The sequence below is a fragment of the Protopterus annectens genome, chromosome 8.part0 (assembly GCF_019279795.1).
Source record: "Protopterus annectens isolate FY-2018-M chromosome 8.part0, PAN1.0, whole genome shotgun sequence".
Taxonomy (NCBI): Eukaryota; Metazoa; Chordata; order Ceratodontiformes; family Protopteridae; genus Protopterus; species Protopterus annectens.
The window spans coordinates 1,230,756,659-1,230,782,546 of NC_056741.1; the positions used below are offsets into that span (position 1 = coordinate 1,230,756,659).

Below are 25,888 nucleotides of genomic sequence, written 5' to 3' on the forward strand. Positions count from 1 at the left end.
GTCGGTGCCGAAGTGTCCAGCCCCAAACTGGTCAGAACCGAAGTAATCAGCGGTTCAGTAGTCTGTTCCGAGACCGGCACCGACAATTCAGACTACCCAGAAACTGCTCTAGGCGCCGAAATCGGTGGCACAGAGCAGATGCTCTAAGGAAGACCTACAGGCCTTAGAATTTTGCCCGTCACCAGCCGGTGAAGAAGGGTCTGAGTGGGGAAGCTTCTTATCCTTGCCTGGAGAGGTTGAAACCTCTGCAGAAATAGCCTCTGAGGAAGGAGAGGAAAGCAATCCTTTCAAAATCAACTTGTTGCGCCATTTGTTCAACGTCCGTTGACAAACTCGCACAAATATCACATGGGGGATCGCAGAAAGGTGCGAAACGCCCAAACAATACACACACTTAAAATGCAAGTCACTGTTCGGTAATTTACCACAGCACGAGGTGCAGTGTTTAAAACCTGAAGTACCCTTTTTCTCAGACATACAAACACTCAGAGAAGAGAAGGAGAAAGGCCAGACTACCAGCAATGGTATGAAGAGTTACCACAAGGGTGGTAAAAAGTAAAGAAAAGGCAAGAAAATACCAACAATGGTAAGAAAAGAAATACCGGTGGGTAGAGCCAGACTAAGAATGACACTAGTAGAAAAATTAGTGGAGAAATACAAGTTTAAATAAGTCAAACTACTTAGCTGGAGAGCTCGGTGAAAACGCTGGTAGATGGCTGCGCAGCAAACGAGAACTGCGGTATGGGATGAAGGGCACTGTGGGTAAAAGCGTGGCTCGAGAGTTTGGTGTACGCTAGCTTGGTATTTGGCCGACTCGGTTTCGAGGGTTCGGAACCGTACCCATCAGTGCAGTGAGGAATGGAAGATTAACAACTTCAGATTTAGTGTTATAAGGTCTTCAGCCCAAGCATTTGTTTTTGTGGCATTGGGGGGGGGGGGGGGGGGCTGAGCATGCAGTCTGGTCGGTTTTCTAGGTGTAGTGCGTACCCTGGGCCTAAGAAACTTGGTAGTTTTGTCTAAAAAAGAAGTCAGTGGTTTGATTCGAATATCGGTAGGTCGGAAAACAGCCTCAGAAGCCAGTGCCTGCACAGCTGCTCCGGACCCATCTAAGGTAGAGACATCCAATGGTTCCACAGTCGAAGCATCTTGCGGCATACCAGACTCCGAATGGGACTCAGCAGATGCCTCTGAATCCATAGGAGCAAGCATCAGGGGCTGCAGAGGCACCTCACGGAGTACTGGCGACTAGCTTAACAGAAGCATTGTCGGCAGTTTTGGAGCTATGCGGTCTGTCTCTGTCTTTATCCTTACGTTTTTTCAGAAGATCGGTAGGCAGATGGCTTATCGAAGCCATTTTGGAATATGGAGATAGAGAGTGAAAGAATTTAGCAACAAAAATAGCCAGATAACGAATGGTTCGGGCGTTAAACAAGAGACAAAACCAACAGCGAGAGACGTCGTGGTCTGGGCCGAAACAGGTGATGCAGTAAGAATGAAAATCTCTGTGAAGTATTTGCTTTCCACAGGCAAGACAATTGTTAACTTTTTCTGACATCGTTAGAGCACAAAGAAGATCCCCAACAGGGTACTTAGCTTTAGAAGACTTCATGATTATCAACTCAAAAAATGAAAATTTCAGGCAGCGGCTGTCTGACACCTGCAAACTGCTTCTGCTTTGGGCTCCTCCTCGCCAAGAAAAACTGATTTAATAGCGTCGGCTGCCTGTTTTTATACACCCGACGTCAAGGAAGAAGTAACAGCATCAGATGCAGAAATATTAAGACACTGGTATTCGGGCTGAGGGCTACCTGCAGGCAGATAACCCAAGTGTGATGACTAACAGTGAAACACTAAACATCTACTTTTGCCTTTACCTTGTCCTTGGGAAGAAGGTGGAGCATCTGCAGTCTGAGGGCAGCAATTGGTTGCAAGACACATCATAGAAACTGTGTCTAAGTCTGCGCCTATCAACGTAATATGTTGACAAGGAAACAAGGCAGATTTTTGTAAACTGACTTATGCCTAGCTGAGCACAAATTTCCAGTGTCACATCCCTGACTTGCTTAAGTAGATACTTGGTGGTGGCAGTTAGGAGCCAGTCCAGATACAGTAACGCTTAGAATCCAAGATGTCTCGAGTGAGCCATTACTACTGCCATGCATTTGGTTAACACACTGGAGGCTGTAGTGAGACCAAAGGGCAGAGCTCAGAACTGATGACTGGCTCCCAGCCAGAAATGTAAATGACTCCTTGATGCTCCGTCCATTTTTGTGTGTTAGTATGCATCTTGGAGGTCTATTGAGCACATCCAATCGTCTTTCCCTATGAAATGAAGTACTGACTGCAGTGTCATCATTCAGAACTTGAACTGTGACAGATTCGTTCAGTCTGCTGAGTTCCAAAATGGGTCTCCAGTCCCCTGTTCTATTTGGCACTAAAAAGAATCTAGAGTACATTCCAAACACCATTTGGTCTGTGGGGACGTATTGGATGACGTTTGTCTGGTAACCTTTGAATTTCTATAGTTGCTTGTTCCCTTAGATTGGGTGGAACATCTGGGATTGTTCTGATATGTGAGAGGGGATGGTAAAAGGGAATTGATTAGCCTCTGGATATTATGCTTTGTACCCATTTGTCTTTTGTGGTATCTTGCGAGGCTTCTGGGTACAAAGACAAACATGCCCCGACTACCTCCAGAATAGAGCAGACGGGCATCCTTTCAGGAGCATTGACAGGGACAGCCGCTGAAGAAATCATAGTCGCCCTGGTTTTGTGGACCACCTCTGCCTCTAGGATGTCTATCACTGCTGCCTCTCCTTCTGCCCCTGGGGAAGGATTCACCTCGTGCGTTCTGGAAAACTCCCTGGGATCTTTTGAACCACTTGTTCCCACTCTTCTGACCTTTAGGGTAAGGTCTTGAAGGTATGGAAAAACGTACTCCAGCGGCAGAGTGTTTCCCTTCCCTGCTTGCATCTGGTGAGAGTGTCTTAACTTTAGATCCAAAAAGTGATGGACGAACAAAAGGGGCTTTGATAAAGTTAGACTTAAAAGGTTCTGCAAAATTTCACAAGCGCATCCAGAGGCGTCTCCTCAGGGAAACTACTGAACCTGCTGCACTATCCGCTCCATCCACTGCATATATCAATCTCATGGAGAGGATGACTATGTAATTTAAGGTGGACAGCTGAGAGGTAACTTTCTCTGTTACCCCGCAGCCAATGGACCATGCAGAGCATCTCCTAGCTCTTTCAGATCTCTTTGTAGCATTGCAAAGTGTGTGAGGTAGTTCAGCAATTTGAGTATAAATGTCGCTGACAAAAAGACACGCTTCCCGTACCTGACCATCGTTCGAGAATGAGAAGTTATGTACCTACCATAACGTTCCACGTTAGTTGTCTTCTCTCGCCTTCTTTCTTGCTGGATGGGTTCGGAGCCGATCCTCTGCTCCGACTCGGCCACTTACTAAAGCTCGAGAGCTTATTTTACCGGCTCGAGGCAACCCTATATCCCATGATGCTAGGCGATAACTCCCCAGATCTCGTTTGGAAGATGAAAAACCTAGCATAGGCCAATAAAAGAAAATCCTCCAACTGGAAGGAGGAGGAAGAGGGATAAAAACCTCCAAAGATAATTATTTACACTATATATATCCTAGGACACCTAGATAGTGAACAAAGAAATAAAAGGACCCTTCAATGAAAGGAAGATCTTCTCGGTCTGTCCAGGCTAGGGGGATGGTGGGTGGGATGCAAGAAAGAAGGCGAGAGAAGACAACTAACATGGAACGTTATGGTAGGTACTTAACTTCTCAATGTTAAGTTGTCAATCTCGCCTTCATTCTTGCTGGATGGGACCGCGACCCTAGCACCTTCATCCTGGGTGGCTCATTGGAACAGACTCTTAAGAATGGTGGAACCAAATGTTGCTCTGTCCCTGGAGGCCATGTCCAATTTGTAATGCGAAACAAAGGTATGAGGAGAGGCCCATGTGGCTGCCGCACAGATAGTGTCTATGGGTAGTCTAGCTTGAAAAGCTGTAGATGAAGCTAGTGCTCTAGTTGAATGGGCTTTTGGCTTAGAAGTTAATTCCCTGCCTCTGAGTTGATAAATAGATGTAATCACAGAAGACAGCCACCTAGATAGGGTTACCTTGGAAACAGGAAGGCCTTTCTTATTTTCTGCATTTGAAAAACAGTTGATCAGACTTCCTTATTTGTTTGGTTCTATCCAAATAGTATCGGAGCTGGCGGTGAACATCTAGATAATGTAGCTTTTGCTCCGCTCTATTAGTATAGTTTGGGAAAAAAAACTGGGAGATCAAATGATTGATTTAAATTTGTCTGCGAAGCCACCTTGGGTAAGAAGGATGGATTAGTCCTTAGAGAAACTCTGTCTTTATGGAAGATTAAGTAGGGAGGACGAATGCAGAGGGCGTGAAGCTTTGATACTCTCCTAGCAGAAGTAATGGCGACTAGGAAAAGTGTCTTCCAGGAAAGAAATTTCAATGAACAGGAGACCGCAGGTTCAAAGGGGGCGAGAATTAAGGATGTTAAGACTAAATTAAGATCCCACGGAGGTGGAGGGTCTTTGATCGGAGGCTTAAGTAAATATACACCTTTAAGGAAGGCTTTGCAAAGCTTACTGGACATGATGTTGTGGTCCGATAAGCCTGCATGAAAATTCGATATGGCTGCCACCTGAACCTTTACTGTAAAGGCAGAAGACCCTGAATTAAAAATTTCGGCTAGGAAGTCTAAGACCGAATGAATTGGGGCAGTAAAGGGATCTATATTCCTTGCCTTGGCCCAGAAGGAGAAACGTTTCCATTTACTAGTGTAAATCCTTCTGGTGGAAGATTTAAGGGAAGCTACTATGATATCCCAGACGGGATTAGAAATCATAGGAAGCCTGGCTAAGGACGGAAGTGGAGCAACCAAGCAGTGAGGTTGAGAGAATGTAGGGATTGGTGCAGCTGCCCCGACTGATGGGTCAACAGATCTGGAGCTGGGTCCAGATGCCAAGGCTGTACCAAAAGATAATGTAGGAACGGAAACCATATCTGTCGAGGCCAATAAGGGGCAATGAGAATCAACTTGGCTCTCAAGGCGGTTGCTTTCTGAATTACTTGTGGAATTAGAGGAAAGGGTGGAAAGGCATAGAGAAGTATCTGAGGCCAATCTTGGACTAGAGCATCTCTGAGGGGATGGCCTGGAAGGGGGAAGAGGGTGAAGAAGTCGGGGCATTTGCTGTTTTGGGATGTAGCAAAAAGATCGCAGCAAGGAAGACCCCACTTCTGAAAAATCTCTTCCGCTACAGACTATTTGAGAGACCACTCGTGTGGCATGAGTATGGCTCTGCTCAACCTGTCCGCTATGAAGTTGGACTTCCCGGGGATATGCGTTGCTATCAGAAACCGCTGAGGATATTGCCCATTGCCAAAGTCTGAGTGCCTCTCGACACAAGGGATAGGACTTGGTTCTGCCTTGCTTGTTGATATACCACACTACGGACATATTGTCCGTTTGAACTGCAATAGTTCCTAGGGGAAGAGAGTTGTGGAGGGCTTGCAACGTTAAAAGCACTGCTCTCATCTCTAGGACATTTATGTGCAGGTGGCGCTCGAAAGGTTGCCAAGTGCCATGGACCATGATGCCCTGAAAATGCCCCACCCCCACTGATCAGGGAAGCTTCCGATGTTACCGTGGCGACCGGGGGAGGAGGAACAAAGGGTCTGCCCTGATGGACTTGAGGGGACAATATCCACCAGGACAGATGACTTTTGCAAGTTTGAGTTATCATGATCTTGTGGTGCATGGGTAGTTGCTGAAAAGACCATTGGCGAACAGCATCCACTGTAGAAGACGCATGTGAAAATGCGCAAGGGGAAGAAGTGTTATGGCGGCCGCCATAAGACCCAATACTTTCAGGGCATACCTGGCCTGAACTTTGTCGCTCTGAAGAAGAACATGGACATGGTTTTGAATATCTAAGCCTCTTTGGTCTGTTAACTTTGCTGAAAGTTATACGGTGTTCAAGTTGGCGCCTATAAAGGTAATAGACTGACAAGGCGACAAGGCAGACTTTTCGAAATTTATAGAGATTCCTAGCCCTCTGCAAATATAAATGGTGTAAGCTCTGGCTTGGAGAAGTTGATGCCTGGTGGTGGCAGTGAGGAGCCAGTCGTCTAGATATGGAAATACCTGGAATCCTTGCAGTCTCAGGTGAGCTGTAACCGCTGCCATACATTTGGTGAACACTCTGGGGGCTGTAGTGAGACCAAAGGGCAGGGCTCTGAAATGGTAGTGACTGGCCCCCAGCCGAAAGCGGAGAAACCTTCTGGAGCGCCCGTGAATTTTGATGTGTTAGTACGCATCCTGAAGGTCCACGCAGCACATCCAATTGTCCTTGCCCAGAAAGGGCAGAATGGACTGTAGCGTGAACATCCGGAATCTTGTTCTCTTTACAAACCTGTTCAGTTTGCTGAGATCTATTATTGGTCTCCAGTCCCCTGTCTTTTTCGGTACCAAAAAGAACCTTGAGTAGATTCCGGATCCTAGTTGATCTGCTGGGAGTGGCTGGATGGCTCTTTTTGCTAGCAGTTTTGATATTTCTGATACTGTTAGTTCCCTTAGACCGGGTGGAACGTCTGGAAGGGTTCCCTTTTTTTGAATTGGGGTTTGGATAAAGGGAATTTTGTATCCCTCAGATATGATCGACTGTACCCATTTGTCTTGAGTAAGGGAAAGCCAGGCTATTGGGTACAGCAACAATCTTCCCCCGACTGCCTCCGAAGGTGGACAATCAGGCAACATCTCAGGGATGCTGGAAGGTTTTTTGTCAGAGAGGCTCCCTGCTACCCTGGTTCTGCGGACCCCCTCTGCCCCTAGGATGGCGTCTGTTGTTACCCCCTCTGCCTCTGGGGGTAAACTGACCTCTTGCGTCAGACGTGACTCCTTGAGATTTGCGGAACCACATTTTCCCACCCTTCTGACCCTTAGGGTATGGTCTTGAAGGGGTGGAGAAACGGACTCCTACGGCAGAAAGAGTCTTGCCATCTTGCTCGCATCTGGTCAAGGTGTCTTTCACTTGAGGTCCGAACAAAGCCGAACCATCAAAATGGGAATTTGTGAAGGACGTCTTGAAAGGGTCCGCGAAATTACACAGCCGCATCCAGGCGTGATGCCTTAAGGCCACTCCTGTGCCTGCGGCCCTACTCGCTCCATCTGAAATCAGACGCATGGAGGAGTTAACAATCGAGTTCAGGGTTCCAAGCTGTGAGTTTATTTTATCCTGGGACCCAGCAGCTGATGTTTCCTGTAAGACTTCGCCCAACTCTGAGAATATCTCTCTGAAGGCGGGTGAAGTGACACAGGTAATTCAGCGACCGCATGGCAAAGGTCGCTGAAGAAAACATCCGCTTACCGTACCTATCCATGGTCCTAGAATCCTTATTAGGAGGATGGATAGGTACTGAAGGATCAGCTAGTTCCTTCTTGGTGGCTGCAGCCACCACCATGGCATACGCTGGTACACCTTTTGATAGGAATTGCTTGTCAACTGGTGCTGTAATGAATTTAGATGGCCTCTGAGGGGTGGGTTCCACTGAATCCGGGGCCGACCACGCCTTCCGAGCCACTACTTCCATAAGGGGGTCGAAAGGCAGAGAAACCCAAGAGGTGGAGGGTCGAGAACCGAACGCCTCCAGGTACACCGACTCGTCCTCGGAAGGATTAAGGGAAGACCAGTTCCCCCTCTGCTTCAGAATTTCTAGGATGTCTGAGAAAGAGACATCCTCAGAGGGGGACTTTGGGGATCCCTCCGACTCATCCAAGTCGGTGTCAGATGTAATAGACCAGGGGAGTCCACATGCTTCCTCTTGCATGTCCTCTTATGCGGAGGCTCCGCTGACAGGTCAGGAAAAGCCTCGGAAGAGGAAGAAATTCCCAGTGGGGAAACCTGAGGCGTTGGATCTCTGGGTCCGGGAGCAAGAGAGTGAGAAGAGACATCAGCAGGCACTGTAGTGGGAAAAGCTGATGGAGCTGACCGTTGACTAAGCCCTGGGGGCTAGTACGCTCCTCATCACCTCGAAGACTCCCCTATCAGAAAGGCTAGAGAGCCCCTGCTCCGAAGAGGTAGGAACCCCAGGCCGCACAGACAGGGAAGGCTCCGAGGCCGATGTCGGGGCCGAGCTCACCAGCGCCGACGCTCCGAGAGGGAGAACGGGGTCGGACAATGGTCCGAAGCCACTCGCCCCCCTCGGAGCCAACAAGAGAGATAAGGCACCCGGATCCGTCCACTGAAGGTATCAAAGAGGAGATCGGAGCGGGAGCCGAAGGGGGAGGTATCGGCTCAGACGCCACAATGGTCACGGCTCCGAGGAGCTCCGGCTCCGAACTCTGAGGGAGAGTCGAAGGAGGAAAAATAGGTGGAGTCGTAATAGCCACCGTCTGATGAGACGGGCAAAAAATCAGCTGGGTCAATGCCTGAGACTTTAACAGCCTACTTACCACTCCCTCAAGGTCGTGATCTTAAAGTCTGGACGACCGAGAAGATCGGCTCCTATGGCTCCGCTCCGAGAGCAGGGGAGACCTCGGAGCCGAATGGATGGACTCCAATGAAGGGGATCTTGACCTCTTCTTAGATGGAGCCAACGGAGCCGAAGACACGTCGGCTCCAGTCGGAGCAGACAGCGAAAGCATGGGCTCAGAGGTATCGGCACCGAGTGGTGCCGAAACCGGAACTTGTGACTCAAAGGAACAGACAAGGAGCCAGCAGCCGATGGCATAGTACTTGGAGCAGACGGTTTTGCAGGTTTCGAGGGCCTTCCCAACGCAGACTTAGTCAGGGAGCCCTCGGGCTTTAACAAGCCCCTCAGTATCAGTTTATTCCTGCGGTCCTGCAGGACTCTTGGACTGAATGCATGACATACTGAACAAGAGTCCTGCAGGTGCAGGGGTCCCAGGCAGTAAACACAAGAAGTGTGACCATCTGTCAGAGAAATTTTCTGACAGCACGAGTCACACTTCTTAAAGCCTGAGACCTTAGCTTCTTTAGGTTCCTTTGACATAAGTGTCGAGGGTTCACAAATGTAACAGAAAAACACACACACACACTCACACTCTTGAAAATTAAATTAACAATAAAATGTTAATAGGGATACTGACACCCAAACACTCCACAGGATCCCTAAGAAAAAATAGGAAAGGGGCAGGCTTAAGGCCTAACCTAAGAGTGGAGGGGGAGGGATATAAGGGATAAAAAGGGAAGGTATATAAAAAAGTAATGGAGTTAAGGGTAGTTACTAACTATTGAAAAGAATAACTAGGTGAAAAATTAACTCAAAAAGGGTGATTGAACACTCTATATACAAGACTAACCAGGAGCCAGTAAAAAAACGCACCTCGCAAGCGAAAGCGGCAAACGAGATCTGGGGAGTTATCGCCTAGCATCATGGGATATAGGGTTGCCTCGAGCCAGTAAAATAAGCTCTCGAGCTTTAGTAAGTGGCAGAGTCGGAGCAGAGGATCGGCTCCGAACCCATCCAGCAAGAATGAAGGCGAGATTGACAACTTAACATTCTTTATTTGGAGGATGAACAGATGAGGATGTCTGAGAAAGTTCCTTCTTGATGGCTGCTGCCACCACCAGCATCTACAGGCACACCTTTTGTGAGAAAATCTTTTCCAGTGGCGGCTAACAACTTGTTAGGCCTCAGAGGGACTGGTTCCACAGTGTCAGGATCCCACTTCTTTCATACTAAGTCCATTAGCTCATCAAAAGGCGTAGACACCTAGGAGGCTGAAGGTTGAGATTCAAAGGCCTTAGGGTACACAGACTCTCCATCAGAAGGGGTGATTTTGTTCCAGCCGCCTCAGCTTTAGAATCTCAAGGATATCTTGTCAATGAGATCTTCAGGACGACGACCGTGGGGACCTTTCTGACTCCTCAAAGTCAGTGTCTGAGGTAAACTCATAAGGGGAGTCTACATGCTTCCACTTGCTTGTCCTCTTCCAAGAGGGCTACACAGAATGGTATTCTGGGGAGGCCTCATAAGAATGGGGTTCACCCAATGGGGGTTCCTGAAGCTCTGTATCTCTGCCAAGACAGTAGCCGGAGCTTTGGGAGGAAGACTGCCAGTATCCCTGTGCAGAGCTGTAGGAGGGGAGAGCACACCAGCTCTAAGGCCGAACACAAAAGCTCCGAGTACAACCCTGGTTCAGAGAAAACAGAGGACACCCCCGGGCTCCAGGAAGACCGGCTCCAAAGGCGATGTAGGAGCAGAGCTCAACCGAGCCGAGGAACCAAGGGAAAGACTCGAAACCAAAGAAGCTCGGGATCGAGCGTCTCAGTCGGAGTCAACCAGACACCACGGATGGCACGGCGTGTCATAGTAGAGATCACTTCCGGAATATCTCGAAGGGGTCCCAGAACCGAAAAGTCTACAGCAAGTGGCACTTGGCACTGCGGCTCTGAAGATCCAGATTGCTCAGAGGAGAAACAACAGTGGATGTAACAGTCTTAGATGGCTCCAAAACCTGTTGGGTTTGAGCAGAGAACAACTTTGCCTGCGCCGGCGACTTCAATAATCTGCACACCACCCTCCCACATCATCATGAGACGTGCTCCTAGATGACCTGGAGGATAGGGTTGGTGAATAAGATCTCTCCAAGATCTCAAAGTAGGGAAGACCAGCAGAAGTTCAATGAACTGGCTCCCAGTCATTTTCTTTCAGCTCTGAAGACCTAGGAGCCTAAGAACTTGATTTGTCAATAATTATATCAGTCGGTTCTGGAGGCAGTGGAGATGCTGGAGAAATTTTAGGCAATTTTACAAGATGCTCGGACTGAGCCGAAGAGACTGGAGATGGCCTTTTTGTTTTTTTCCTTTGATAAGGAAGAGGACTTACTGGACGGGGACGAAAAAGAACTCTGCAGAGTCTCCTCAAATGTTGGTTTTAAGAGTCCTTTGACAATAAGGTTATTTTTCCTCTCCTGTAGAACAGAGGCACTAAATGAGCAGAATATGCAGGTTTCCTGGAGATGGATTGCTCCTAAACAATAGACGCAAAGACTATGTCCATCCATAATAGACATTTTTTGAGAGCACTTCTGGCATTTCTTAAAGCCCAAAGGCTTACGTTTCTTTTCCCTAGTTTCTTTGGACATGGTAGGGACAAGGAAATCCTAACTATAAAACTATAAACCATGTAGAAAGGCACACAGAAAAACATGTCTAAAACAGAAAAAATAGTCACACACCATCACTTCTAGTACAGTTAAAGGAAAGTAATTTGGTATTTAAATAAACGGGCACTAGGTCTTCTAATTTAAATGGGCGTAGGAGCTGTTAGAAAGGGATACACACACAGAACACACTACTACTAGCCCTCTAGCTGAAACAGGTAGTTAGCCCACTAACTTAAACAAGCTAAGCTAACTAATAACTACAATAATTAAAGCACACCACTACAGATAAGAGACTGGATACACAATACAGACCTAGTGAAAAACGACAGCCAACAAGAAACACAGCAACGGCGATAAATTAGCTACTAAGGCTATGAAAAGCACAGCACTCATAACTAAATTACTAAACTACCTAAGCAATTCTAAAGAGTAAAAATATACAAGATTTAGCAAAAAGACAAAAAAGTTAGCCATAGCCAAGAAGAGAACATCCAAACTCGTAAAGCGGAAAGTGAGATCTGGAGATGGCACCACTGCATGATGGGATACTTACTCTGCTATGGGCCAAGTTAGAGACTTTGAGCTAATGTATTCGGTCGAATCAGGAGCTGAAGATCGGCTCCAAACCCATCCAGTAAAAATGAGGACGAGATAGGACAACATAATATTGCTAGTTCTAGCAGATGTCCCTCAACCCCTAAATCGGCTGTTGGCAGGATGTCCGACGACAGAGGGGCAGAAGCGGTAGGCCTTGCAACCTTGGCCTTTTTAGGAGGCTCCACCATGACAGCAGACTCCGGATCCATACTTAGGGCTAGGTGTCTTAACCTGTGGTTCTCGATGAAAAGTTTTAAGGGTGCCAGATGGCTACAGAGTTTTCAGTATGAATGACTGGCAGATACTACAGATGGTGTGACCGTGTTTCTGGCCTAGCCAGAACAAAGTTCATGGGAATCTTTGTGCGAGATTTGATGTCTGCACCTACATTTTTCCCTTTCTAGCTGACATCTGCTAAGAACAGCAGCAAGCAACCCAAGCTCAAGCAAGAAATTTTTTTTTTTCAGTAACAGGGTACATATCTTTAGACAAGTTGAAAACAGTGGAATGAAGCTATCAATCTGACATTCTACTGGGGCAGAAAAGTTTTGAGGTCTGTGCCTGCAGACGTCACATTTAAGAATGGTGACGTCACATTTAAGGACGGTGACGTCCCATGCACCTGGCAGCAACAAGGCTTATGCTTTTGCATTGGAGCCAGATGTTCGGGTCTTCTGAGGTGGAGGACCCCACAATAAGAATACCACAACATGGTAATAGAAGGCAATTCAAGGTTTTCAATTGCTTGATTATGAAGTCATGGAAGTGAGAAATTTTTCTTCCACACATCTTGAGCTCAGAGAACACAGTCACAGAGCCAGTTTTGCAAAGGCTCAACCACTTAAGGATGGCCATCAAAGCAATCTAGTTTACCGAAAGTACTAGAACCTTATTTTCCATACAGGGATGAGATTTTGTCAGACAATGGTATCATAATGAAAGGTCCATAAGTAACCGTTCAAAAATTTTTGCAACCTAAATACATTACTATCTTGCATCGGGGTCACTAAGGAACAGAATCTACCAAAAGAAGGGCAAGAGAGAGTATTTTAGCCTTCTATGTCACAAGATATTGAGAGAGCACTTCTTATTCAGTATGTACTAGTACAAAGCCTTTCAACAGAAAGAACCACTTTAGCTTAACCAGATTCCATAACTACCTTGATCAAGGACATCTTCGGTGGGAATGGTCAACATTACTTGGTGACTCTTACTCCAATTGGTTCAAGATGGACTTAGTACTAGATGCTAGGTTAGGAAGTGTCATTACGAATATGAAGCATTTTTTGCTGTTCATGGAAGTCCACACAAAAATATTTCTGACACTGGCATGCAGTTTACAAGCCAAGAGTTCAAAAGATTTGAAGAACGGCATTTTACTCATGTCACAAGTAGTCCAAAGTACCCCCGGTAAAATGGTTTGGCAGAATGTGCAGTGCAAAGTGGAATACAGTTGCTTGAGAAGTCTAAATGAGAATACTGATGTTTTCCTGAAAATTTTAACTGAGACATGTTCCTAGAGATAAACATCTTGGTTCACCTGCTCAGAGACTTCTGTTGAGACAAACCAGAACCACACAACCACTCAGTAGTCAATTGTTGGTTCCATGTGTCAAGAACAGATCATTGAAAGCCTGTTAAAGAAACGCCTATCCCTGAAGTCCTACTACAATAAGACCAGCAAACACCATAATCCATTACGAGAGAAGTATTAAGGATATAAACGTCCAAAGGTTATAATCTGATTGGTGTCTTGAACACTGGTCCAGAGCAGAGATCATACACTACAGAATCAGGAGGAGCAACTTTTAGGCAGAATCGGAAACATTTGAGACCGGTGAAAGAGCCTACACCACAGCAAATAGCCTCTGAAAGACAATCTCAGGGTGAGTCTGGTGTTCAAATTCCAGAGTAAGTTCCAGAGGACATTCCTGCTCCTATGACAAATCCCAGAAGTTCCTGATAAGAGTTGTGCAATGCAGACTTTCCCTGATGCTAAATCTAGTCCCAACAGTTAAATTACGAGATATGGTTGACTCTCTAAACTCTGTAGCAGATAGAGAAACTTGGGCATGAACATTGTATTTTGTTTCTAATGTACATAGTAATGCATGCCTAGCTCTAACATTATTTTGCATGAAAAACAATCTTTAAGACGCCTTGAAGAAGCTATCCAAGGGCTTGCACTACAAATACTGAGCACGTGCGAGCCTGACTGCCTTGTTGTAGTTAGCTGTTGAGATATGAACACGTATGTATGCAAGCTCTGTTAACTAGTTTGTTCGTATTTATAGATGCTGCTACCCAGCCTGTTTGTTTACATTAAAGCATCTGAACGAAACACCAAGCTTTACTTGTAACAAACGAAGGAGGGACAAACATTCTAATGGAAGGCCATCCACAAGGCAGATCTGATGAAGCATATGCAAGAACGAGTTAGACGAAAACTCACAACCGCAGGAACATTTAGACTACTTCACTTATTAAATATTATGTTTAGTTGTAATGACCATCACTACTGGCAATTAAAGCATATATTAAGTCCAGTCTTTTTTGGTGCCAAAAATTGGCTGTTAAAAATATCCAAGAGGTAAGGTGCGTCTTAGGATTCTCACTGCTTCAGTCCCCCTGGGCAATCCCCAGGAAAAAGCCACATCCCAGGGAAGACTAAGAGCAGGAACAAGCCACCTCCAAAAACAAAGTGATTCTTAGCCAGGTGTAAAGGAGACAGCATTTATCTGCTTTGATTACAAATAAATGCTAAGATAAAGATGTGGCTCCTGAGCAGTATTCTAGCTTCTACTAGCTTTTTTACTTTCATTAGGATCACAAGGAGCTCTAACAATTAGCTGAAACCTCATTTTATTATTCACTTGACAGAGCAAGTTACAAAATACTGAGATTTGTAATCAGCTCATCATCTATGCATCCTGCTTTAGCAACTGGGTGGTTAGCAACTCCCTTGGAGTTTTGTATAAAGAGTTCAAGTCTACTTTTAGTAGGTTTTGCTTGCCACTAGCTCTCTTCCCAGATGGGGAAAAATTCTACGGTGCTCATAGGAACCTTGGATATTTTTCAGATTTTCTCTAATTTTCTGAGAAATAGTAAAAGCATTTCTTCTCAGGACTGTCCCTGTAAAGAGAAGCCACAGAAAAAGAATCTAAAGCTTTATATGCACATTTGATATAATTTATAACCAGAGATGGCAGAACTAACCATTTGTTAAAAAAATTGATGTAAGGTCAAAATTAGTCAGATATTGCTGCATAATATCAAAAATGGACAAGAGATACTCTAAAAGTTTGGCAATTTTTGGTCCTGAATACAAAGATAGAGGAATTAAACCTTTTTCCTCAAATTTATCAAAAGCTCTGCTACTCATGCAATTAGGAATAGGATTAACAGAAGAAAATAGTTCAGTACTTTTCAATGCATATAAGGAAATAACAATGCATCTAAGGAAATAACAATAAGGTCAGCAAGAAGTTTATGATAATATTTACAGGTATCGAGACTCTAGAGAATCTATCAGTCTTTGTGGGGAACTTGATAGGTTCTGAAATCTGGTGATAAGGATGTCCAGATATACAAGTAAGTGCAGAGAGATGCAAGTGTTCAGTTCAAAAAGTGTTAAAATGTGTTTCTAATTATGTGCAATATTAGTCTACTTGCATGTCCGTGATGTAATAGCTGGGTGTTACATGTGTAAATGTCTGAAAATAGTCAACATGTCTGCACACTGAGTCTAGAGATACTGAATTTCGTTCAGTTCTTGCACTTCTGAGATTTCCAAATGACAATAAAGTTGACTGATAAGGACGTACCAAAGGCATTCTCAAAAGTTCCAAAAAATGCAGGAATAGCTAAAGGTGTCTGGAGTACTAAATTTCTTAATACCTCTTGTGAATGAAATACCTCTTTCCATTCTTACCAATGTCTTTCAATTTCAAAACTACCAAAGAAATATTTCTTTTAGAGAATCTGAATAAAGGGAATCTTCAGACTCCCATTTACAAGCTTTAGGAAAAAACTTTTGTGAAACAGCCCAATTCTTTCATAACATTCTGAAACGTTATGCTTCAGAAGATGTACACTTTCTCTTGACAGAATTAAGAGGAAAAAGCAGGAAAAAAAAGGCTGAAAAGACTGGATGAATTTAAATCATCTTTACACAAAGATAGAAGTCCTCTCGAGTGCCACATCAAAAGATCCAAATTTTGTCCCTTGCATGTACTTTTTTAGAAGCGTCCAAGGTTTTTTTTTCAGGATCAAAGCCACAGGTAAGGCCTCCACTACCAACATGTCTTAACTTACCCGTACCGAATGTAATCCTCCCTCTCCCTCATACAGGATAGACTGTTCAGATGTGCGAGGGTCCGAGTCATACCAGTCTCTGGGGGGAGATGTGCGAGGGGGCCGCGATAATGTTGACTCAGTCCGAGGCCTGTGTTACAGCATCAGCCAAAGAACATACAAGAATGAATGAATGTAGGGGGTTCTGTCACTCGCTCCATCTTTTTTTAAATCTCCTTGGAATGAGTGAATGTTAGCTGCTAGGAAATTAGTCACATGGAAGCTTAAGTTAAATCCCTCAGAAGTCAGTTTTCAGGGAAGACTAAAGCGGTAAGACTTGACATGTTTTTCATCTAGATAAAAGTCAACTAAAATTATATTTATATGGGATTTTTCATCCACACCAAACAAGACATAAGCTAATATTTCATATGCATCTTTAAATAAAAAAGAAGAGCCCCCAATATGAAACTTATCTGCTCATACTTTAAACAGACCACTTACAATGAAATGGCAGGCAGAACAAGGAGCAGCAAGAGGCAGCTGAATAGATGCAGTGCATGCCGGTTGAAAGCAATGCCATTTAAAGCACTCAACGAAAATTTACAAGAGAAAACAGAAATTATTGCAATAAGCATGTGAAGTCGGATACAGGTCACTCCTGTACCTCAACCTCAAACAAGGTCTTAAGTTCAGATCATTAAGCACGTACAGAAATGGAACAAAATCCAACTTACAGGACTGCACTTAGTCTCAGTTAGATCCAAAACAGCATCTCCCTCTGGTAAACATTCCACTGCATCAAAATAAAGCCACTGTATGATGGGCATAAACTTTCCTGTACATGCCTGCAAAATAAATAAATACATACATAACATCAGACACTGAAAGATATTTCCAGTAATGACATTTAAAATAATCTTTGGCAAAGACCACTCCTTTTGTTTTGATCACAGACCATGGCTATTCATGGGTGGAACACAAAGCACGGTGAGAGTCAGGGAAGACATACCATACAAAAACAAAACACTAAGCATCAAGCATAAAATTAAATATGATACAGCACAGTAATATCTAGAGATGCAAGATTATGAACATACACAACGAATATATAAAGACTAAAAAAATTAAGATATGGTTACGTCTAAGCAGTTTGAAAACCACCTGTTAACACCAAAGTGATAGCAATGCAACTAAAGTAGACCAGAAGTCCATGACCCCATCAAATCATCAGTTCATCTTTTAGATGGCTTTGACACACACTGCTCTTCTCAAACATGATCTTATCGGTTTATTATCAAAGGGCAGAAAGTCAGTTAAACATCAAGCACTTCGAACATGGTAGGAGCGACATTTAGAATGTCGGCAAACAAGTGACACGTCAGTTCATAAGATCGTAAACAAGGCAGGGACATGAAGCATGTTTAGAAACGGCAACTATCGACATTAAAATCGACAAAACATTGTTGATGTTGCCGCATCAACCATTGGACCCATTTAATGTTCATGAGTCAAGCAAATGAATCGTTAACATCACTGTTCACGCTTTTCAATGTTGCATTTTTGGCAGTAATCCAGACTTCTCTCCGCCTCTTTGTGGACTTTGCACGATACATTCCCCATGGAAGATGCAAAGCCATCTTGTTCACATGGTGGTCAAACCACCTTAACATACTCCCTTTACCAGGTTCGAAGCAAACATAGAAAAGTATGGTGAACTTCTACACATCTACATAAACCCACTTGTTATATACCATAAAATGGTTCATCTGCCAACACCATCAATACCCATAAAAATCAAAAATAGTTGTGCAAGAATTTACCATAACAATAAATGTTCTTCTCTTCCATGTTGCAGTATTCATAACAGTAGGGAGGTTGCCGGCAGCAGCACTGGACATCCTAGGTCAGTATACCAAAGTATCTGGAAAAGGGGTACATGCGACGCTGCATGTCAGAGCGATAAAACGTCGGCTATACATATGACGTCTGCACGTACCCAACTCAGAACTGCCTGTTGCTAGAAGAAAATAAGCTTTCCAGACCCACAAATACCACCAGTCAAGGAGGTATTCAAGCGGCAGAGCAATGTTCCACTTGTTATACCCTTTTTGGATGCAAAGAACCAAAACTCCCAAAAGGGAAAAGAAAAAAGGGGGGGCAGGAGGGGGGGGTTTGAATACTGCAACACAGAAGAGAAAGACATCTATGGTTATGCAAGTTCTTACACAATTCTACATCACTCTATTCTTAGGTTGCAGTATTTATAACAGAAGGGAGAGTACCAAAGCTTCAGGTAGGAGCATGGGAGGTAGGCTGGAAGATGGAGTCAATGGGGGGGCTGCAAAACTGACCTGGCAAACCACACCCTAGCTCTAGAAATCAAGCCTAGTTTGCAATGTTTTGTGAAAGTATGTACAGAAGACTATGTGACCACTTCCAGAATTTAAATACAGTCGACACCTCTGAAAAAGGAGAGGCAGCTGCCCTAGTAGAATGAGCTCTCACATTGGAGTTAAATTCTTTTCCATGAAAGGAATAGCAAAATGAGATTGCTTAGAAATCCATGAGACAATTCTCTGTCTTGACAGAGACTTCTCCAAGGCCCTAGGGTGAAAGGAGATAAAAAGGTGGTCAGACTTTCTAATGGGTTTGGTCATGTCCAGGTAATACCTGAACTGTCTATGAACATTCAGGAAATGCAGTCTTTTCTGAGGAGTTTTGAGGGCGAGGGAAAAAAACAGGTAGATTAATGGTTTAATTCAAGAAAAGTTCATTAACCAGCTTAGGCAGGAAGGAAGGACTGGTCCTGAGGGAGACTGTCTCTATGGAAGATAAGGTAAAAAGGAGAGGACATAAGGGCATGGATTTCAGAGACCCTCTAGGCAGATGCAAGTGCCACCAGCAAGACTTTTTTCAAGTACATACCTTGAGATGCTGAATGGGCTGGTTCAAATGGGGGTAATGTGAGATTATCTAGCAAAAAATTAAGATCAGGATGGAGGGATAGTCTTACGAGGAAGTTTGATATGGAGGACTCCTTTTAGGAAGAGTTTTACTTCTAGCCTGGATGCCAAAGGAGGTACCAACGCAAGACAAGCAAAGATGGCTGACAAATGCACTTTTACAGAAGAGCATGTCACTCCAGAATGCAGCAGCTCACACAATAAAGGACTAGAGGTACTGGAGCAAGAAAAGGGTCCTGTTTCTGCTTGAGACACCACCTGGAGAAATGTTTCCATTTAGGTAAGCAATTTCTCCTGGTACTAGGTTTCCTGGCCTCCTGCAGGACACTGAGTATGCCCTCTGAATACTGGAATCAAAATTCTATCACCCATTAGGTCAGTTTAAGGTTGAGCACCTGAGGGTGGATGAGGAATCCCCTTTCTTGTGCAAGTATGTCAAGTCTGTGAGGCAACCAGTGGTGAACGCCCTTGGCTAAAAGAAATAGTAGGGGAAACAAATTATGTCTTGGCCAAAAGGTGGTCAACCAGCAGGATTTTTGGTTTGTCCCTCTGGATTTTCAGAAGGACTTTTTGAATCAGTGTGATGAAGGGAGGTATAAAGAAACATCCCCACCTATGAAAAACAGAAGGCGTCAACCTTCCAATGCCTGTGGATGCAGAGTACTCGTGCAAAACAGAGGTATCTGCTCTGGAAGGAGGCAAACAGATCTGCTTGTGGAATACCCCACCAATGAATAAGATCCAAGAACACCTCCCTGTGAACATCCACTCATGAGAAGGTGCTGTGGTTCTGCTGAGGGCATCTGCCATCACATTCTCTGCTGAGTGAATGTATATAGCTTGCAAGTGTACTTCAAGTTTCACTGCTAAAGACCAAATCTGAATTGCCAAGCTGCAGAGTTGAGAAGAAAGAGTCCCACCCTGCTTGTTGACATACAACAGAACAGTCATTGTCTGTGATTAACTTCAAGGTGTCTGATAGCAGAATCTATTGGAAGGCCTGCAGTGCCAAAAGAAGGGCCCTAAGTTCAATTAAATTGATGTAATCCTATTTCACTGGATGGACCACTCGCACTGAACTTTGTTCTGGCTGTTCTTGCTGTCCAGGATTGCTTCCCAAACCAGATCTGATGCATCTATGTAGTGGTGTTGTGTATGAGTAGGGATCTGCATGAGTATGCTTTGACTAAGGGTGACGTATGAAATCTACCTTAACTCCTCTTTCAAGCATGGGAGAAGAGGGAGTGTAACATCCAGAGGATGAGTGTGATGGCTCCACAAATTCCTCAAGACCCACTGGAATTTCTTCATATGCAGCCTGGCAAAGTACAGCATGGGAATCAATGACAAGTGGCACAGAACCCAAAGAAATTCCCTGGCTGGGAGAGGAAAGAAAAATTGGTAGTAGTGGCTGAGAGTTTCCACCTTCTGGCAGGGGATAAGGGTTGATACATGTTCATCCTTACCAGCACCCCAAGAAGACAAGCTCTTGGCTTGGTGTCATGTAGGATTTTTGTTACTTAACTGTGAAAAATAGGTCCTGCTCCTCCAAGATCCTGCACACCATGTGCAAGTGATGGGATAGGGGAGTGAGACTCCTGGTGCAGGATTAGAAAGTCATCTAGACAGGGGTAGATTCATATACCTTGCATTCTGCAATGGGCAATAACTGGGGGGGGGACATACTCTGTAAATACGCATGGAGTTGTAGAGTGCCCAAATGGTTATGCATAAAACTAAATATGTAAAGAACCCACTGACAAAGGAATTTCCAATAACTGGGGTGAATGGGGATGTGAAGGTAAGCATCCTTCAGATCCAGGAGGCTTGGTGAGGGATGAGAGGCAAGATATGTTGTAAGGTTACCATTCTGAAGGTAGAAACCTTAAGATATTAAGGAGGAACAAATCCAGAATTGGTCTCCAAGAACCATCCATTCTTGAGACAAGATACATTCTGGAATAAAATCCCTTGGCTGTCTGATCCTGAGACACGTGTTCTACTGTGCCCTGAAATAGGAGCTGATCCAAAATTGGTGGAAAAAAGGTGAAGCTGATTTGGAGTTGAGGGGTCCCCTGGAAGGGGGAGAAAGTACAGTTGTGTACAATTACCATAAATGTAGATGAGTGTATTCACTGTTGCAGTCCTCACATATGGGTCATCTGGTTCCCAGCAGCCCTCAGTCAGCCCGAACACCAGAGTCCTTGGTATATGACGTCGGTTGCCGCCAGTTGCAAAACTAATGTCAGCACGTCAGGTATAAAAGGGAGGCAGCCGACACCATTTCCTCAGTTTTTCTTGCCTTAACTGTCAGGAGCCCCCAAAAGAAGGCTAACCCAGGAATGGTAGCACCCTGGATAAGTCATAAAAAAATAAAAATATATACTCTGTGCCTTAGGAAAAAAGGGGGGGATGGAGGGCGGGAAACCAGGACTGCAACAGTGAGTACACTCGAACATCTACATTTATGGCAAGTGTACACAACTGTACTATGTTCGTATTTCACTGTTGCGGTCCTCACATAAGGGTTGATTACCAAAGCCCAGTAAGAAGACAAAAAGGGGAAGAAGGATTACAGATTAAGGGTTGATAAGGAGGACTTGCAAAACTGCAGAGGCAAAACCAGCCCTGGATTTAGAAAACAAAGCTACATTGGAATGCTTTGTGAAAGTATGGACAGAAGACCAAGTAGCTGCTTCTAGAATGTCCTTAGTAGGCATACCTCTCAGAAAGGCTGCAGAGGTAGAGGCTGCTCTAGTAGAATGGGTCCAAATACCCAGAGGGGGAACCTTCCGATGCTGCAGGTAACAAAGTGAATACAACGAGCAATCCATTTGGAGATTATTCGTTTTGAAATACCTTTACCGAGCCCCAGGAGCAGACCTAACCAATAACTGTTCAGAGTTTTGAAAGGATTTAGTCCTAAGTAAAATCTCAGCTGTCTATACACATCAAGAGAGTGCAGAATCCTTTCCCTTTTATTTTGAAGATTATTGAAAAATGTAGGCAACTGAAAAGACGGATTTAAGGGTTAAACTGGAAACCACCTTAGACATAAAGGAGGGATTGGTTCTTAGAGAAAAATAATGAAAGGTTCTACTGCCATTAAGGCTTGCAGCTCAAACACCCTTCTAGCTGAAGTTATAGCTAAAAGGAAAGCAGTCTTCCAGGATAGAAACTGCAAATCTGCAGAGGCAGCTGGTTCAAAGGGAGGCAGAGTAAGTTTTTCCAGGACAAAATTAAGATGTCAAGCAAGAGTAGGAGATCTTCTGGGAAGTCTAAGATTACTACCTCCCCTCAGGAACTGCTTCATCAAGGGGTGAGAAAAAATGGGCTGCTCAAAACAACAATGAGCCGAAATTGCTGACATGTACATTTTGATTAAAGAAAAGGAAAGTCCACCATTAAGCAAACCTGTCAGGTAGTCAAGAATGAGTGAAGAAGGATGAGAAGTCTCTTCTCCTTTACTTAGCATCAAAGAGCAAAATATTTTCCATTTATCTGCATAGGATTTTTCTGTGCTAAGCCTCCTGGCCTCATGAAGAACTTCAACTACCTGTTAGGAAAGATTTAAAGTATTAACCCAACAGTTAAATGCAGAGTTTGAAGATGAGGATGAAGGAACTTTTCCCCCTCCTTGAACCAACAGATCTGGTACCAGGGGAAGATACCAAGGCTAAGCCTGGAAAAGGCTGCGAAGGAGGGGATACCAATAGTGCCTGGACCAAACTAGAACTATCAGAACAGCCTTTGGTTGTTGGTCCTTTATCTTTAGTAACACTGGGAAGAAGAGGCAGTGGCGGAAATGCATAAACAGAGATGTCTCCATGGGAAGGACAACACATCCACCCTCCAAGCTTTGTTGTGAAACTCCCTGGTGCATAAGGTTGGGAGGAGATGACTGGTGTGAGAAGAGAAAAGATCCACTTCTGGGGTGCCCCAATGATGAGTGATGTGATGGAAAATGCCCCCGTTCAGTTGCTATACATGAGTATCCAAAACATGTCTGCTCAAATGATCCGCCAAAAAGTTTAGCCTCCCTGGAAGATACTAGGCTATTAGATGTAAGCCCATGGATGCTGCTAAAGACCATAGTCTCATGCTTTGTCTGCACAAGGGGTAAGAGTGAGTCCCTCCTCCTCCCTAATCAGCAGAGTCCCAGGGAAGAGTACGTCCTTGAAAGCCAGAAAAGCCTGCTGCACTGCTATCAATTCTTTTAAGTTTATGTGCAGATGAATCTGCTGTGTGCTCCAAGTCCCCTCCCTGTATTGTATGCCCCTGCCCTCCAGATGAGCCCCTCCCATGCAACATCTGAGGCGTCAGTGGTGAGAGTGGCTGGCAGGTGCTGTGGGGAAAGGCAGACTCTTGTTCTGAGAAAAGGCTGTCGTCCAACAGAGGAACTTCATTTGTAGACAGGGAATCAGGGGAAGAATCAAGTCTAAGTCCTGTGTGTGTTGACACCAAAGATTCCTGAGGTACCACTGAAGTTTTCTGATATGTAGCCTTGAATATGGGATCATCAAAATACATGAAGCCATGAACCCCAGTGCTTGCAGGAATTGCCTTGCAGAGAGCTGGGTCATGCATGCCAAGTTCTTGAAATAGGCGGAAAGATATTGCTTCTGTTGAGGGAGGAGTACCATCTGGGTGGCTATATTCAGACTCGCTCCCAGGATAACAATCTGCCTTGACGGAACGAACTTTGACTTTTCATTGAGAGTGTAACCCAAAGAGTTGAGAACGTTCTCCACGAAATCCAAGTCCTTTTCTAGTTGTTCTAGGGAGTTTGCTTGAATGAGACAGTTGTCCAGGTAAGGAAATATTTGAATGTTTCTCTGCTTGCAAAAATCAATGGCTGCTGCCAGGCACTTCATAAAAACTCAGGGAGGAGTAGATAAGTCAAAGGGTAATGCAAAGAATTGAAAGTGTTGCTCAAGAGTCCTGAAGCCAAGGAACTGCCTACAACTTTCCCTTTCTGGGATGTGCAGATAAGCCTCCTTGAGATCCAACGTTACAAGCCATGAATACTTGCCCAACATAGGTAGCAACTCTTGAAGGGTGAGCATGCTGAATTTGGGAATCACCAGAAAAATGTTTAGCATGGACAGATCCAGAATAGGGTGCCAGGTGCTCCCTTTCTTGGGTACCAGAAAAAGCCTTTAAAAAAAAAACCTAGGCCTACCTCATTTGCAGGAAATGGCTCTATAGCCCCCACAGTCAGTAAAGAAATTTGAGTTTCTACCTCTGCCCTGAGAGTTCTGCGTATGCCTGGGTATCCCTGAAAAACAAGGAAGGTGTAAAAGTAAAACTTGTAACCTTGGTTTACTATACTGAGCACCGATTTGTCATCTGTGATGGTAGACCATACCTCTGCGAACCTGGCAAACTCCCCCCCCCCAAAGGAAACCCAGGGTCCACAGGGAAAGGCACAAGAAGGCCGGAATCATTGAGAATGTTTGCTTTGGGAAGCTAGCTTAGAACTCCCTGATTTAGCAGAATAATGATACTGTTTAGCCCTTTGAGAGGCAGAAGCCTGCCCTCTGGAAGATCTAAACCCCTAGGCCTAGAGTGACCCTGCTTGCCAGGATCAGGGAAAGACCAATTCTTGGAAGTATAATGCCTACTAAACAGAGGAGGCTGAACCTGAAGGAAATCTTTTACAGCTTGCACAGATTTTCCCTTATCCTCCAACTTCTTTAGCACCTCCCTCAGCCTTTTTTACCAAAAAGACTTTGTACAAAGCAACATCCAGCAATTTAGATTTAACTGGTTCTGAAAAAAGCTGCTCCCTGAGCCAATCGTGCCATCTAATTACGGAACCAGTGGCTGCTGCTATGCAGGAAGCCTCCAAAGTGTCAAAATCACAATGAAGTGAATGCTTATTAACTAAAGTGACAGTATTCAGTAAGCCTTGTAAATCTTTGTTCTCCTTCATAGAAGGAATATCTCCAAGTTTAGCCTTAATAGCCTACAAAGTTGATACTTAAGCATGTTAAAAAGACAATTCATGGATCTAATGGCAAGAGTTGCAGAAGTACAGACTTATTTTACCCCACCTGTCCAAGATCCTAGATTCCTTGCAAAAAAAGAAATGAGCCAGCTTCAGGAACACAAACCAGAATTTACTGCGGTTTACTGAGAATTGTCGTAAGAGTAGACAATCAAAACATCTTCAGACAAACTCTAGGACAAAATTACACGTATTAGCCAATCAAGCAATCATAAAAATTAGCAGCAACACACCAAACAGCTGATACTTTTCTTCTCCTTTATTATGAAAGATCTGGTACCTCGGCAGTTCGCCTTCAAGGATCCTTGAAGGCGAACTGCCAAGGTACCAGATCTTTCATAATAAAGGGGAAGAAAAGTATCGGCTGTTTGGTGTTGCTGCTAATTGCTTTTTCTGTTGCTGTGTTTTGTCAATCATAAAAATTAGGTAGGCTCCAAGCCCAATCACCGTTAAAGTTTCAAACAAGTCATAAAACGTTAGTGTCATAAGCAAATTACATTCAAAAAGAAAAATCCTTCAACATTCTTACCAAAAGGCACTTTTTGAAAACTAACATTCATAAAGAATCACGTAACATTATAAAAATCTAACACGGTCCAACTAGAACATACAAAGGGCCACTAGACGCAAACAAGATATTCCTAATGGATATGCAACCATGAAGCATTGTATATTAAACCCAAACAGTTTACAAATTAAATTAAATTACAGCATGGCAATATATACAAAATATATCTAAGATATCTATCTATATATATCTATATATAAACACACACATATATATACATCTATAACAGATATACACACACACATCTATAACAGATATGAATGTGTGTG

General features: G+C 44.2%; 1 protein-coding gene across 1 annotated transcript in view; it reads right to left on the reverse strand.

The window, feature by feature from the left end:
• Window positions 1–25,888, reverse strand: part of UBA1 (ubiquitin like modifier activating enzyme 1) — a 2,903,587-nt gene that overhangs the window by 1,488,164 nt on the left and 1,389,535 nt on the right. Inside the window, exon 18 of the mRNA XM_044080725.1 lies at window positions 16,813–16,923. Coding sequence (XP_043936660.1) covers window positions 16,813–16,923 — 111 coding nt within the window. The remainder of the gene's footprint in view (window positions 1–16,812; window positions 16,924–25,888) is intronic.